Source organism: Phocoena sinus, chromosome 10 (assembly GCF_008692025.1).
Source record: "Phocoena sinus isolate mPhoSin1 chromosome 10, mPhoSin1.pri, whole genome shotgun sequence".
Lineage (NCBI taxonomy): Eukaryota > Metazoa > Chordata > Mammalia > Artiodactyla > Phocoenidae > Phocoena > Phocoena sinus.
In genome coordinates, this window is record NC_045772.1 from 79,619,093 (window position 1) to 79,636,209 (window position 17,117).

A 17,117-nucleotide genomic window follows, 5' to 3' on the forward strand; every position below is an offset into this window, starting at 1 on the left:
TAGAGAAACTGGAACCCTCCATCACTGCTGGCTGGAATATAAAATGGTGCAGCTAGAAACATTCTTGTAGTTCTCAGAATGTTAAATGTAGAAAAGTGAAATGAACCAGTAATTTCGACCCTAAGTATATACCCAGGAGAAATGAAAACATACATCCACACAGCATTATTCGTAACAGCCAAAAAGTGAAAACAATCCAAATGTCCATCAACTGATAAAAGGATAAATAAAATGTGGTATATCCATACAATGGAATATTATTTAACAATTAAAAAGAAATGAAGTACTACCACATGTAGTAACATGAAGGAACTCTAAAAACATTATACTAAGTAAAAGAAGACAGCCATATTAGCCCACAAATTGTGTAATTCTACTTATAGGAAATGTCTAGAAGATACAAGTCTATAGTGACATAATGCAGATTAGTGGTAACCAAGGGCTAGGAGACAGGGTAGCTGGAGGGGAGTGAAGGGTGATTGCTTAATTGGTACAAGGCTTCATGCAGGGGTGATGAAAATGCTCTAAAATTAGATTGTGGTGATGGTTGTACAATTCTGTGAACATACTAAAAACTACTGAATTATCCACTTTAAAGAGGGAAGTTTTATAGTATGTGAATTATATCTCAATAAAGCTGTTAAAAATAAAGGTTATAAAATATTAAAATAAGACAGTATCACTAGCCTACTTTAAATCAAAATATATAAAAAATAAACATTCCTTTGTAGTGATCATTATCAGATTAATACCTCAGGTTCTTGGAAATCACAGTGACATGGAAAAAAGACTTCGCTATTACACATTAAACTGATTATAGTTTCTGAAATACATATGTAAAAAATAAACTAGCCTCAAGACCTTGGGGTCTTGTGATCAAATTCTGTTTAATAAAAAAAATCCCTAAGCCTTATCATGTGAAAGATTGCAGAAGTAGTAGTAAATATATTTAGAAAATTCATATTTTAAAAAAATCACATAACTACTAGTGTTGGTATTTCACCACTTCAAGTGTAGAAACTCTACTTCTTTTTATGTCCTTTATTATCCTTTGTTTATGATACAATTCTCTTAAAATTTTCCTTTACATACATTAGAACCATATCAGTCAATGTTAAAATTTTTGATTTAACAGGCAAACATAATTTATAATATGTAAAAAGAGAAACTCTATTTTATTTACCCATATTTTTACTCTCCTTTGTTCTTTCCCAATGTTCCAAAATCCCATCCTTTATCATTTCATTTTGTTTAGAAAACCTCCTTAGCAATTCTTTTAGGGTGGGTTTTCTATGGCAAAATTCTCTTAGTTTTCTTTCATATAAGAGCATCTTGATTTGCTCCTTTCTTTCCATAAATACCTTTACTCTGGATATAGGAATCTGGATTGACAGGTATTTTCCTTCAGCACTTGTTCCGTTTCCTTCTGGCCTCCATGGTTTCTGATGAAAAATCCAAGGTCAGCCTAACAGTTTCTCTTTTGCAGTAAAATGTCATCCTTATCTGGCTGCTTTCAAAACTTCTTTGTCTTTAGTTTTCAGAAGTTTGACTATGATATATATTACATTAGCCAGGGCCTCCAGAGAAATGGAATCAACAGGATATATGTATGTGCAGAGAGAGAGGGATTTATTTTCAGGAACTGGCTCACACAATTATGAAAGCTGGCAAATTCAGTATCTGTAAGGTAGGCTGGCAGACTGGAGACCCAAGGAAGGGTCAGTGCTGTATGCAGTTCAAGTCTAAAGGCTATATGCTACCAGAATACTTTCTTGCTCAGGGAAGGTCAGTCTTTGTTCTAGTATAACCTTCTACTGATTAAATGAAATCCACCCACATTATTGAGGGAAATCTGCTTTAGTCAAAGTCCACAAATTTAAATATTATTATCCAAAACACAACCTCACAAAAACATCCAGGATAATGTCTTGGCCAAAAACTTGGGCACTGTGGCCCAGACAAGCTGACACATAAAATTAACCACCACAATGGGTCTTGGAGTGGGCTTTTTTATAGAGGGCATAAGGTATCATGTTTAGAGTTTATTCAGCTCCTTGAATATGTAGTTGTATTTCTCTTGTCAAATGTGGTAAGTTTTCAGCCACTATTTCTTTGAATATTTTTTTCAGCTCTACCCTCTTTATCCTCTCTTTCCAGGACTCTGATGACATGAAGTTTAGGTATTTTGTTATAATTCCATAGGCCACTAAATCCCTATTCGTTTGTTTTCAATCTATTTTCTCTGTATTGCTTAAATTGGGTGATTTCTACTGCTCTATCTTCAAGTTCACTGATTCTTTCCTCTGTTTCTCCATTATGCTATTGAGGTCATACACTGAGTTTTTTTATTTTGGTTACTGTATTTTTTAGTTCTGAAGTTATTATTGGTTCTTCATTACTTTGCTAAAAATTTGTGTTCCTTTGCTGAGGTTTTCTATTTTTTCATTTGTTTCAAGTGTGTTCATATTTGCTTGTTAAAGCATTTTTAGGATGGATGCTTTATAATGCTGGTCAGATAATTCTAACATTGGTGGCAGGTCTGTGTTCACTTCTGTTCATTGTCTTTTTTCACTTAAGATAAGATTTTCTTTGTTCTTGGTATGGGTAGTGATTTTCAATTGAAACCTGGACATTTTAAATCTTGTTTTAGCAGACTTCCTTTGATATAACACTAATTCAGCAGGGAAAGAGGAGAACAGTCAGGTGCAGTAGAAGTCCAGGTTCCTGACTCATCCTCTGCTAACACTCAGGGCTGGGGAAATAAGGATCCATTATTGCTGAACAGAGTTGGGAGTTCAACTTCCCACTGGGCCTTCACTCTGACTGGGAGGGGTAAGGGCACCACGTTATTGCTCCCAAATGACCTCCAATGACACTGCAGGGGATAACCCTAGTAGCACTGAGCAGTAAGGAAAGTCCTGACCCTCCATTAGACATCCATTGATACCTTGCAGGGGGCTGGGGGTGGGCGGGGGGGAAGTGTCTCATTACCATAACGGTGGAGTGGAAATCTAGGCTTCCTACACAGCCTACCCTGACACTCAATGGAGAGGAGACTTACTTCCCAGTGGGACTGAACATCCTAATTCCCCACTCCACCTTCTATGACTCTGCACCAATGGGGAAGAAGAAGGGTACCTCATTATAGATTGGTAAATGTGAAGTCTAGGCTCCCTTAACCAGCCTTTGTTGGCAGGGCTTGGGGTGGGGCTACAGTTTGCTCTCTGATATTTGGTGGGATTAGGGATTACAAGGGTTATTACCTAATACTTTCTGCCTTGCTAGGTGAAAGCTTTCCTGGTCTTTTGGATACAGAGAGCAGGCTTTTCTTGGGGTCTCTTGTCTGTGCCCATTTGGTATTTCTGGGTTGCTCACTTCTACAGCACCTTGTCTGGGACAAACGAGGCAAAAAGAAAGCCTAGGGAACCCAGCATTATGTAGTTACTTGAATTCAGGGTCCCTAGCCAGTCTGCCTTCTTCTGTCTAACTCTCAGAGTCTTATGTCTTTTTTATATATAATGTTCAGGGTTTTTTTTTTAGTTATACTTAGTAAAAAGAACAGAAGAAAAAAGTCGACTCCATATTTCTGCAAGGCAGAGGTTAAAGCAAAAATAATGCATCTTCTTATGCTTTATTTTTTAGGTTTTTGTCATTTTTGTTTTACTTTATATAAAACAATTTCAGGGGAGATTTGAGAAGATGGCAGAAGAGTAAGACACGGAGATCACCTTCCTCCCAAAAGATACATCAGAAATACAACTACACGTGGAACTGCTCCTATAGAACACCCACAGAACGCTGGCAGAAGACTTCAGACCTCCCAAAAGGCAAGAAACTCCCCAAATACCTGGGTAGGGCAAAAGAAAAAAGAATAAACAGAGACAAAAGGATAGGATGGGACCTGCACCAGCTGTGAAAGAGGAAAGGTTTCCACACACTAGGAAGCCCCTTCACGGGCGGAGACTGCGGGTGGCGGAGGGGGAAGCTTCCGAGCCACAGAGGAGAGCGCAGCAAAAGGGGTTAGGAGGGCAAAGCGGAGAGATGCCCGCACAGAGAATCAGTGCCGACCAGTACTCACCAGCCCGAGATGCCTGTCTGCTCACCCGCCAGAGTGGTTGGGGGCTGGGAGCTGAGGCTCGGGTTTCGGTCAAATCCAGAGAGGACTGGGGTTGGCTGAGAGAACACAGCCTGAAGGGGTTTACTGCACCACGGCTAGCAGGGAGGGAGTCCAGGAAAAGTCTGGAGCTGCCAAAGAGACAAGAGGCTTTTTCTAGCCTCTTTGTTTCCTGGTGAGCGAGGAGAGGGGATTAAGAGCGCTGCTTAAAGGAGCTCCAGAGATGAGCGTGAGCCGCAGCTATCAGCGTGGACATCAGAGACGGGCATGAGATGCTAAGGCTGTTGCTGCCGCCGCCAAGAAGCCTGTGTGCAAGCACAGGTCACTCTCCACACCTCCCCTCAAGCAAGTCTGTGCAGCCCGCCACTGCCAGGGTCCCGTGATCCAGAGAAAACTTCCCCAGAAGAATGCATGGCGTGCCCCAGGCTGGTGCAATGTCATGTCACGCCGGCCTCCGCTGCCACAGGCTCGCCCCACATCCATACCCCTCCCTCCCCCCAACCTGAGTGAGCCAGAGACCCCTAATCAGCTGATCCTTTAACCTCATCCTGTCTGAGCGAAGAACAGACACCCTCCGGTGACCTACATGCAGAGGCGGGGCCAAATCCAAAGCTGAACCCCGGGAGCTGTGCGAAAAAAGAAGAGAAAGGGAAATTTCTCCCAGCAGCCTCAGAAGCAGCGGATTAAAGCTCCACAAGAAACCTGATGTACCTGCATCTGTGGAATACCTGAATAGACAACGAATCATCCCAAATTGAGGAGGTGGACTTTGGGAGCAAAGATAAATATATTTTTTTCCCTTTTCCTCTTTTTGTGATTGTGTATGTGTATGCTTCTGTGTGAGATTTTGTCTGTATAACTTTCCTTTCACCATTTGTCCTACGGTTCTGTCTGTCCGTTTTTTTTTTTGTTTGTTTTTACTTTTTAAAATTTTTTTCTTAATAAATATTTTTTATTTTAATAATTTTATTTTACTTTATTTTATTTTATCCTCTTTATTTCTATTTTCTCTCCCTTTTATTCTAGCCATGTGGAGGACAGGCTCTTGGTGCTCCACCCAGGCGTCAGGGCTGTGCCTCTGAGGTGGGAGAGCCAACTTCAGGACACTGGTCCACAAGAGACCTCCCAGCTCCATGTAATATCAAATGGCGAAAATCTCCCAGAGATCTCCATCTCAACACCAAGATCCAGCTCCACTCAAGGACCAGCAAGCTAACAGTGCTGGACACCCTATGCGAAACAACTACCAAGACAAGAACACAGCCTCATCCATTAGCAGAGAGGCCGCCTAAAATCATAATAAGGCCACAGACACCCCAGGACCTGCCCACCAGAAAGACAAGATCCAGCCTAATCCACCAGAACACAGGCACTAGACCCCTCCACCAGGAAACATACACAACCCACTGAAGCAACCTTAGCCACTGGGGACAGACACCAAAATCAACAGAAACTACGAACCTGCAGCCAGCAAAAAGGACACCCCAAACACAGTAAGATAAGCAAAATGAAAGGACAGAAAAACACACAGCAGATGAAGGAGCAAGGTAAAAACACACCAGACCTAACAAATGAAGAGGAAATAGGCAGTCTACCTGAAAAAGAATTCAGAATAATGATAGTAAAGATGATCCAAGATCTTGGAAATAGAAAACAGAAAATGCAAGAAACATTTCACAAGGACCTAGAAGAACGAAGGAAGAAACAAACACTGATGAACAACACAATAAATGAAATTAAAAATACTCGAGAAGGGATCAATAGCAGAATAACTGAGGCAGAAGAACGGATAAGTGACCTGGAAGGTAAAATAGTGGAAATAACTACTGCAGAGCAGAATAAAGAAAAAAGAATGAAAAGAACTGGACAGTCTCAGAGATCTCTGGGACAACATTAAACGCACCAACATTCGAATCATAGGGGTTCCAGAAGAAGAAGAGAAAAAGAAAGGGACTGAGAAAATATTTGAAGAGATTATAGTTGAAAACTTCCCTAATATGGGAAAGGAAATAGTTAATCAAGTCCAGGAAGCACAGAGAGTCCCATACCGGATAAATCCAAGGAGAAACAAGCCAAGACACATATCAATCAAACAATCAAAAATTAAGTACAAAAAAAACATATTAAAAGCAGCAAGGGAAAAACAAAAAATAACACACAAGGAAATTCCCATAAGGTTAACAGCTGATCTTTCAGCAGAAACTCTGCAAGCCAGAAGGGAGTGGTGGGACATATTTAAAGTGATGAAGGAGAAAAACCTACAACCAAGATTACTCTACGCAGCAAGGGCCTCATTCAGATTTGATGGAGAAATTAAAAGCTTTACAGACAAGCAAAAGCTGAGAGAGTTCAGCACCACCAAACCAGCTTTACAACAAATGGTAAAGGAACTAATCTAGGCAAGAAACACAAGAGAAGGAAAAGACCTACAATAACAAACCCAAAACAATTAAGAAAATGGGAATAGGAACATACATATCGATAATTACCTTAAATGCAAATGGATTAAATGCTCCCACCAAAACACATAGACTGGCTGAATGGATAAAAAAACAATACCTGTATTTTGCTGTCTACAAGAAACCCACTTTAGACCTAGGGACACGTACAGACTGAAAGTGAGGGGATGGAAGAAGATATTCCATGCAAATGGAAATCAGAAGAAAGCTGGAGTAGCAATTCTCATATCAGACAAAATAGACTTTAAAATAAAGACTATTACAAGAGACAAAAAAGGACACTACATAATGATCAAGGGATCGATTCAACAGGAAGATATAACAATTGTAAATATTTATGCACCCAACATAGGAGCACCTCAATAAATAAGGCAAATACTAAAGGGCATAAAAGTAGAAATCAACCTTAACACAATCACAGTAGAGGACTTGAAACCCCACTTTCACCAATGGACACATCATCCAAAATAAAAATAAATAAGGAAACACAAGCTTTAAATGATACATTAAACAAGATGGACTTAATTGATATTTTTAGGAAATTCCATCCAAAAACAACAGAATACACATTTTTCTCAAGTGCTCATGGAACATTCTCAAGGATAGATCATATCTTGGTTCACAAATCTAGCCTTGGTAATTCTAATAAAACTGAAATCGTATCAAGTATCTTTTCCGACCACAACACTATGAGACTAGATGTCAATTACAGGAAGAGATCTGTAAAAAACAGAAACATGTGGAGGCTAAACAATACTTAATAACAAAGTGATCACTGAAGAAATCAAAGAGGAAATCAAAAAATACCTAGAAACAAATGACAATGAAAACACGATGATCTAAAACCTATGGGATGCAGCAAAAGCAGTTCTAAGAGAGAAGTTTATAGCAATACAATCCTACCTTAAGAAACAGGAAACATCTCAAATAAACAACCTAACGTTACATCTAAAGCAATTAGAGAAAGAAGAACAAAAAAAACCCAAAGTTAGCGGAAGGAAATAAATCATACAGATCAGATCAGAAATAAATGAAAAAGTAATGAAGGAAATGATAGAAAGATCAATGAAAATAAAAGCTGGTTCTTTGAGAAGATAAACAAAATTCAAAAACCATTAGCCAGACTCATCAAAAAAAAAAGGGAGAAGACTCAAATCAACAGAATTAGAAATGAAAAAGGAGAAGTTACAACTGACACTGCAGAAATACAAAGGAGCACCAGAGATTACTACAAGCAACTGTATGCTAATAAAACGGACATCCTGGAAGAAATCAACAAATTCTTAGAAATGCGCAACCTGCCGAGACTGAACCAGGAAGAAATAGAAAATATGAACAGACCAATCACAAGCACTGAAATTGAATCTGTGATTAAAAATCTTCCAACAAACAAAAGTCCAGGACCAGATGGCTTCACAGGTGAATTCTATCAAACATTTAGATAAGAGCTAACAGCTATTCTTCTCAAACTCTTCCAAAATATAGCAGAGGGAGGAACACTCCCAAACTCATTCTATGAAGCCACCATCACCCTGATACCAAAACCAGACAAAGATGTCACAAAGAAAGAAAACTAGAGGCCAATATCACTGATGAACATAGATGCAAAAATCCTTAACAAAATACTAGCAAACAGAATCCAACAACACATTAAAAGGATGATACACCATGATCAAGTGGGGTTTATTCCAGGAATACAAGGATTCTTCAATATACGCAAATCAATCAGTGTGATACAGCATATTAACAAACTGAAGGAGAAAAAGCATATGATCACCTCAATAGATGCAGAGAAAGTTTTGACAAAATTCAACACTCATTTATGATAAAAACCCTCCAGAAAGTATAGACATAGAGGGATCTTTCCTCAACATAACAAAGGCTGCGTATGACAAACTCACAGCCAACATGGTCCTCAATGGTGAAAAACTGAAACCATTTCCACTAAGATCAGGAACAACAAGGTTGCCCACTCTCACCACTATTATTCAACATCGTTTTGGAAGCTTTAGCCACAGCAATCAGAGAAGAAAAAGAAATAAAAGGAATCCAAATCAGAAAAGAAGTAACACTGTCACTGTTTGCAGGTGACATGATACTATACATAAAGAATCCTAAAGATGCTATCAGAAAACTACTAAAGCTAATCAATGAATTTGGTAAAGTAGCAGGATACAAAATTAATGCACAGAAATCTCTTGCATTCCTATACACTAATGATGAAAAATCCGAAAGTGAAATTAAGAGAACACTCCCATTTCCCATTGCAACAAAAGGAATAAAATACTAAGGAATAAACCTACCTAAGGAGACAAAAGACCTGTATGCAGAAAATTATAAGAAACTGATGAAAGAAATTAAAGATGATACAAACAGATGGAGAGATATAGCATGTTCTTGGATGGGAAGAATCAACATTGTGAAAATGACTCTACTACCCAAAGCAATCTACAGATTCAATGCAATCCCTATCCAACTACCACTGGCACTTTTCACAGAACTAGAACAAAAAAGTTCACAATTTGTATGGAAACACAAAAGACCCCGAATAGCCAAAGCACTCTTGATAACGAAATATGGAGCTGGAGGAATCAGGCTCCCTGATTTCAGACTATACTACAAAGCTACAGTAATCAAGACAGTATGGTACTAGCACAAAAACAGAAATATATATCAATGGAACAGGATACAAAGCCCAGAGATAACGCACGCACATATGGTCACCTTTTTTTGATTAAGGAGGCAGGAATGTACAGTGGAGAAAAGACCGCCTCTTCAATAAGTGGTGCTGGGAAAACTGCACAGGTACATGTAAAAGAATGAAATTAGAACACTCCCTAACACCATACACTAAAATAAACTCTAAATGGATTAAAGACCTAAATGTAAGGCCAGACACTATCAAACTCTTGGAGGAAAACATAGGCAGAACACTATGACATCAATCACAGCAAGATCCTTTTTGACCCACCTCCTAGAGAAATGGAAATAAAAACAAAAATAAACAAATGGGACCTAATGAAACTTAAAAGCTTTTGCACAGCAGAGAAAACCATAAATAAGACAAAAAGACAACCCTCAGAATGGGAGAAAATAGTTGCAAACAAAGCAACTGACAAAGGATTAATCTGGAAAACATACAAGCAACTCATGCAGCTCAATATCAAAAAAACAACCCAATTCAAAAATGGGCAGAAGACCTAAATAGACATTTCTCCAAAGAAGATATACAGATTGCCAACAAACACATGAAAGAATGCTCAACAACATTAATCATTAGAGAAATACGAATCAAAACTACAATGAGATATCATCTCACACTGGTCAGAATGGCCATCATCAAAAACTCTAAAAACAAAAAATGCTGGAGAGGTTGTGGACAAAAGGGAACACTCTTGCACAGCTGGTGGGAATGTAAATTGATACAGCCACTATGGAGAACAATGTGGAGGTTCCTTAAAAAACTAAAAATAGAACTACTATATGACCCAGCAATCCCACTACTGGGCATGTACCCTGAGAAAACCATAATTCAAAAAGAGTCATGTACCAAAATGTTCATTGCAGCTCTATTTACAATAGCCAGGACATGGAAGCAACCTAAGTGTCCATCAACAGATGAATGGATAAAGAAGATGTGGCACATATATACAGTGGAATATTAGCCATAAAAAGAAACATAATTGAGTTATTTGTAGTGAGGTGGATGGACCTAGAGTCTGTCATACAGAGTGAAGTAAGTCAGAAAGAGAAAAACAAATACCGTACGCTAACACATATATATGGAATCTAAAAAAAAAAAAAAAAAGGTCATGAAGTACCTAGGGGTAAGATGGGAATAAAGACACAGACCTACTAGAGCATGGACTTCAGGATATCAGAAGGGGGAAGGGTTAGCAGTGACAAAGTGAGAGAGTGGCATGGACATATATAAAATACCAAGCGTAAAATAGATTGCTAGTGGGAAGCAGCCGCATAGCACAGGGAGATCAGCTCGGTGCTTTGTGACCACCTAGAAGGGTGGGATAGGGAAGGTGGGAGGGAGGGAGACGCAAGAGGGAAGAGATATGGGAACATATGTATATGTATAACTGATTCACTTTGTTATAAAGCAGGAACTAACACACCATTGTAAAGCAATTATACTCCAATAAAGATGCTAGAAAAAAAAAACCAATTTCATTTTACATTTTTTTCTCTATTTACTAAGTAAATAAATTTTATCTTATTTATTTGGCATTTTTCACTATCTTTTCTAATGAAATCTTTTTTCAAACTCATCAACAATGTCTCAATGCAGCTTGTAGGGGGAAAAAGTGATTGACTACATCTAGTACAGGACAATCAGAAGAATGTTAAGATTCTCTAGCAACCAGGAATGGTGTTAGGAAGGTGCCAGATCCAGCTGCATATTTGAGTAAATGCCTGCATGGGTAGGAGAGGCAAGGGTGTGGAGCCTCTTTCTTCCAAAAGATTGAGGAAAGCTGTGGTTTTAGGTTTCTTACTTCCTATGTTTGGTATGCATAGGTTAATGGATATAGAATATATATTCCATTGGACCAAGAACTTTTATTTTGTTCAGTGCTGTATCTATGATAGTCCTTGACATAAAGAAGAAAGTTAATAATATTTCTTGAATTAAGGAATGAATAAATGCAAAGAGATGTTCATAAAGCTTCTATTAGCAATAGTAATGAGAAGTTGTATTCTGGTTTTTTGTTTTGTTTTGTTTTTCCGGTACGCGGGCCTCTCACTGTTGTGGCCTCTCCAGCTGCGGAGCACAGGCTCCGGACGCGCAGGCTCAGCGTCCATGGCTGACGGGCCCAGCCGCTCCCCGGCATGTGGGATCCTCCCAGACCGGGGCACGAACCCGTGTCCCCTGCATCTGCAGGCGGAAACTCAACCACTGCGCCACCAGGGAAGCCCTGTTTTGTTCTTGAGTTACCTAATGATTAATGAAACATCCATCAAAATGTTTATGCTTTAAAAAACATATCTTTAAAGATATTCAGAAAAAAGAGAAGCAAAATAAAACAATTAGCACATGAACTTCTCACGCATGAATTTAGAATGGAAAAGAAATTGTTTCTTTTCTTGTTCCATAATGGGGCATGAATCATCAACATTTACATTACAAAGACCTCTAACCTACCAAGAAAACATTGCTTATTTTTCCTATCTAAGTTACTCTATTTTTTCCATATTACTATCAAGTTGATTGTCAGTATGTTTCTAAGACACCTTGGTTGTAATATTTTACACAATAATTTATGTATCAGATGTATTCCTCTTAGGAGTACTGTAATATCTTTGTGCAAAATGTGAAGCTCAGAATAAATCAATAATATGGAAAGCTATATGAAAAGTATTTACACCAAAGTTCCCTACTATAAGAGAATTTATATAGTTTGCATATTAACTGACTACAAGTATAATATGATAAATTAAATTTAACTTTGTAGGATACGTGATTTGATACCTAATCCTTTAAAGCAAATTGTAATACTTAATGCCTGAAATCTTTAAATTCTCTTTCTAAATGAGTGTCACATAATAATATGAGACAAAGAAGAGGTGAAATGAGTAGCTCTCAACTAAGTTTCTTCAAAATATAATTTGCAAAATATATTTGCAAAGTTATTACATAAACTTTTAAACTCATTCATTGCTAGTGTTCAAAGTAATACACAATAAACACGTTTTCAGCAAAGGAAATATGTGGAGTTAGAGCCAAAAAAAATTTAAGTATCAAATGCTGTGCTTTTCAGAAAAACACAACAATATAAGTACTTTCAAAACATTTAGATACTGTCAGAGTGAAGTAAGTCAGAAACAGAAAAATAAACATCGCATATTAATGCATATTTGTGGACTCCAGAAAAATGGTTCAGATGAATTGGTTTGCAAGGCAGAAATGAGAACAAATGTATGGACACCAAGGAGAGGAAGAGGGGGCGTGGGATGAATTGGGAGATTGGGATTGACATATATGCACTAATATGTATAAAGTGGATGGCTAATGAGGGCCTGCTGTATAGCACAAGGAACTCCACTTCGCTATACAGTAGAAACTAACACAACACTGTAAAACAACTATACCCCAATTAAAAAATAAAAAACATTTAACTTAGAATTCATAAATATAAATGAGTAAAATATAAATTCATCCAAGAATATATCACTTAATATGTCAGGAGAATTATGTAAATTCCAGTATTTTAATTCTTCCAAACCTTAGTCTTAGGAAAAGAAGAAGATGGTCCAGAATAGTTCCTATACTTTTCCCCAACTCAACAACTGTAAAGCTGGTTTGTATTAGTAGAACTAAAAATTCACAACATTATGAAAAAAGAGCCAAAAATCACAGCTGTAAAAACCAGCCATTTTTTAATAACCTTCTCAACAATGGCACAAGTTTCTATATTAGTGTGGTCACAAAAATGACCTTTCGTGTCCCAAGACATATCTACCAATTATTTTAATACCTACCAAATATTTTAATACCTTGGAATTTTTAAAAAAGTGCTTTTCATTTAAATTCTGGATCTACTTCTTTTTCTACTTTTATCCAAATGACTTGTTACAGGAAGCTTTTTGACATTAAATTATCAGCTAATTAAAATGAAATCAACTTCTATCATGTCTAGGAATGAAGCTGAATCAATAAAATTATCTATATTCCACATATGGTAGAAGATTTTTTAAACATTTATTGTAATAATTAACAATAAAAAAATAAACTAAATGCCTATTTATACAGGTATAGTTAAACCAATTATGGGGTGTGTGTGTTTGTATATATACATATATGTATATATATGTGTATGTATATGCATATATACGTCTGTATATATGCATATACGTGTGTGTGTATATATATATGTATAAACACATATATATACATATATATATATATATATATATATACACACTGTGGAATACTATAGAACAATGACAATAATAGGATAAGTTTATATATACTGACATGAAAATATATACTGACAAGTAAATATAGCAAGAAACAAAACAACAGATTGAGTAGAACAACATTTTTCTAAAAGGAAATCAAAATTTTACAGCATGAGTATACGTGTGTGTAAATATAAAGAAAAACCTCTAGAAGGATGCACATCACACCATTCTCACTGGTTACTTCTGGGGAGAATTTTTTGAATTTGATTTCAACAAGAATGTATTCCTTAATTACCTGGTGGAAAAAAATGATCTAACGTGAAATTTGGGGGGGGGGAAATTTTGTTATTAAACTCTCAATTTACTTTAAATGATTAAGCTTATGCAGGCTTAGCTTACCCAGAATAATACTGCATATATCACTGATACTGACATTTATTATAATTTTTATTATTACTTAAATGTACCCAAATCTATTTAATTTGTTTACGAACAAAAGCTATGACAATAATTTTCAGATTTATATCACACTTTTTTTTTCTACAAAAGGTGGAACCAGAGTAAAGACCAAACAAGCTAATAATCTAGCAATTAATTCTACAGTATTTTGTTTTCAAACTTCAATCCTGTGTTCTCAAACATTCTGTACGTTCTCAAATGCAGAGCAACATCTAGCATTACCTTTGTAATCTACTAAGTATGCTTTCAATGAACACTTGTTAATCAGTTGAAAGGAATTCTATACCGAAATAAGACTACACTATAATTCTATAATTTGTGTAGCATATGTCTATGTGTGTAATTTTTTTTTACTAAAGTTTGCCAAAGTTTAAAAGAATAAAGAAAACAGACTCTCAAACCGCTACCTTATATTCATCCACAATAATGCTGAGGGCTTCATGACCAGCTTTCCTCATGTCTTCCAATTCTTGCTTATGTTTTTCCTGAAAGAAAGCAAGAAACTAAGCCATGATTTGTTCTTTTGACAAAATAACAACACACCATTGACTTTTGCATCTATAAGTGATTGAGTAGCTTGTGGCACACAGCTGCAAACAAACAGAAAAACTATTAAAAAAAAAAGTTCTGTTTAAAAGCACTCTGGAGGGCTGTGGCAATGAGAAATTAAAGGGAAACAATAACTAAGAAAGGAAAACCATGCTGAGAGGTAAGGTAACACATGGCAATGGTGTTATCCCTTAGGGCATTTGGCAATTCTGGACCTGGATCTAGAGACAGGAGGTTCTGTGTTACTTCAACAAGCCAGAACCTTTTTTTTTTTTTCCATTACTTCTCTAGTAACATATACATGCCAATAGTTTAATACATAATAAAGTTTGAGAACCACTGGATTAAGGTAATCAACCCCCCATTCGACCTTCCTAGGAAAGCAGAGGCTTACCTCTCTTTGGAGAATGTTAACATCCTACACAGAGCCTTTCCAATTTTTCAAACACAATGTACAGCTTTCAATGCAAAATTATCAGAGATGGTAACAGATGAGACCAAAGAAACAGAAAACAGAAAAGGCAAAAGAAACAGACCCATGTGTGATTCAGAAATTACTTATCAAAGAGTTTAAAATATGTATGAATAATACATTCAAGAAAATAGAGAAGAAATGGAGAAAACAGATAGGATTGAGATTTTCTTCAGAGAACCGGGATTCGTAAAACAGAAATTCTACAGTGAGAAAAAATGTATTATTAACAATACAATAGATGAGGTAAATAGTAGGTGAAACAGCAGAAAGCAGGATCAGAGAACCAAAAGACAGTGGGGGAAAAAAAAGAAACTACAGCAGAAAGAGAAATAAGTGATGGAAAATACAAAAAAAAAAACTTTAAAAAGACATGGGACAGGTAAAAAGATCAAATATACATGTAACAGAAGAATTGTTAACAAATAATCCAAAGAAAGATGAAAAAAATTAAATGTAGCAGGATGGCAACAATAGAGTGATGAAGAAAAATAGAAAACAAAAATTTCTAACATTATGCATGAATTCAGGGTATTACAAAACCTACAGATATTTCTAATAAGCAGTATTATTAAATATTAGAGCAATAAATATGAAATTTTAGATGAAATGAAAAAACTCCTATGAAAAAACAACTTAACAAAACTGAAAGAAGATGAAATAAAAACTCTGAAGAGTCCTATATGTGTTTTAAAAAAATTGAACCTGTATTAATTTAAAAACCAAACAAAATAAAACTTCCGACCATGGAAACCATAAGCCCAGATGATTTAACAGGTTGATTTTAATAAACATTTAAGAAACAAGTAACAGAAACCTTACACAAAATCTTCCAGAGAATAAAAAAAGAGGGAATACTTCCCTACATATTTTATTAAGACAGCATATCCCTTATACTAAAATCTGTAAAGATAAAATTATGAACCAATCTCTTTTATGAAAACAGAAGCTAAAATTCCACATAAAATATTAGCAGATGGAATCTAGCAATACATTAATAAGATAATACATCTCAACCAAGTGGGATTTATTTTAGGAATGTCAGGTAGGTAGAAGTGATGTACACCATTTCAAGCTTGAACCACAAAACCTCCAACACAATCCTCCACACATTCCCATTTTCCCCCTATTTGCTTGCTGATGTCAATGCCTAAGATGACAATTAAAGTCATGTGCTGCGAAGAGCAGCAGGGCCTCTATCAGCCTGGGACCCTGAATGACTGTACCATCACCCCAGTGGACTTGGAGAGAAAATTAACTATATTTAGGGAAAAGATAACACCAACAGTTCCTGTTCATTTACTGCCACCCCTTTCTCATTTATAAGCTCCCCTCATTTACTATGCCTTACTTATTCACAAGTTCTATTTCATTATCAAATTCTAATTGCCATTTCCAGTATATCACTTTATGTATCTTTCTGTTGCTAAGTCATTCTTTCCCAAAACAGCCTAAACATAAAGGACCAACAAGGGCACTTATTATAAACACTGATTTTTGTTGGTATGATTATCAATCTATGGCTCACGGTAGCAATCTTTTTAAAGTCATTTTCCCATTTCTGTCAGAGTTGTTTCAGTAAAAACTAAATAACATAGCAGCTAAATCCAATTACCTGGTAAAGCAAGCTCATACGTTCTATTATACTAAAAAGCAAACACATGTAGGCAGCACTACCAACTCATCACTTTGGAACTCCCATTCAGGTCAGGTTATCTCACTAATGGTATGTGACTGTCTCATAAAATGACCTAGGAGGGCAAAAGCATCAATTTCTATGCTGAATATTAACATAGTTTTTGTTCTTCTTAGTTTTTAAGATTAAAAAAAAGTAAATAGAAACATTTTTCTGACACTTTCTTTTCACATCATAGTGGAACATCTTAGGCAGTTCTTGGGATGCATATATTATACCTTAAGACCAATGATTTATGACAAAGTCATATAAAACAGGTTACATGGTCAAACAAATTGTGGAAATTAACAATATATATTAAAATATTAGACCTCCTACAAACCCACAAGTAAAGAAATTTGTTGAACTTTACTAAAACCAGCATTTTTCAGACTTAACTAATTAAATATTAATTTACTTTTTTTCTCTCTCTTGACAATACCTATTACCAACTAATCAGTTCAGAATTGAAACTGA

General features: G+C 36.3%; 1 protein-coding gene across 3 annotated transcripts in view; it reads right to left on the minus strand.

The window, feature by feature from the left end:
- Positions 1-17,117, minus strand: part of CCDC91 (coiled-coil domain containing 91) — a 385,980-nt gene that overhangs the window by 173,814 nt on the left and 195,049 nt on the right. For all 3 annotated transcript variants that reach the window (XM_032645518.1, XM_032645520.1, XM_032645519.1), the window contains exon 7: positions 14,352-14,429. In XM_032645518.1, the coding sequence (XP_032501409.1) occupies positions 14,352-14,429 (78 nt within the window). The remainder of the gene's footprint in view (positions 1-14,351; positions 14,430-17,117) is intronic.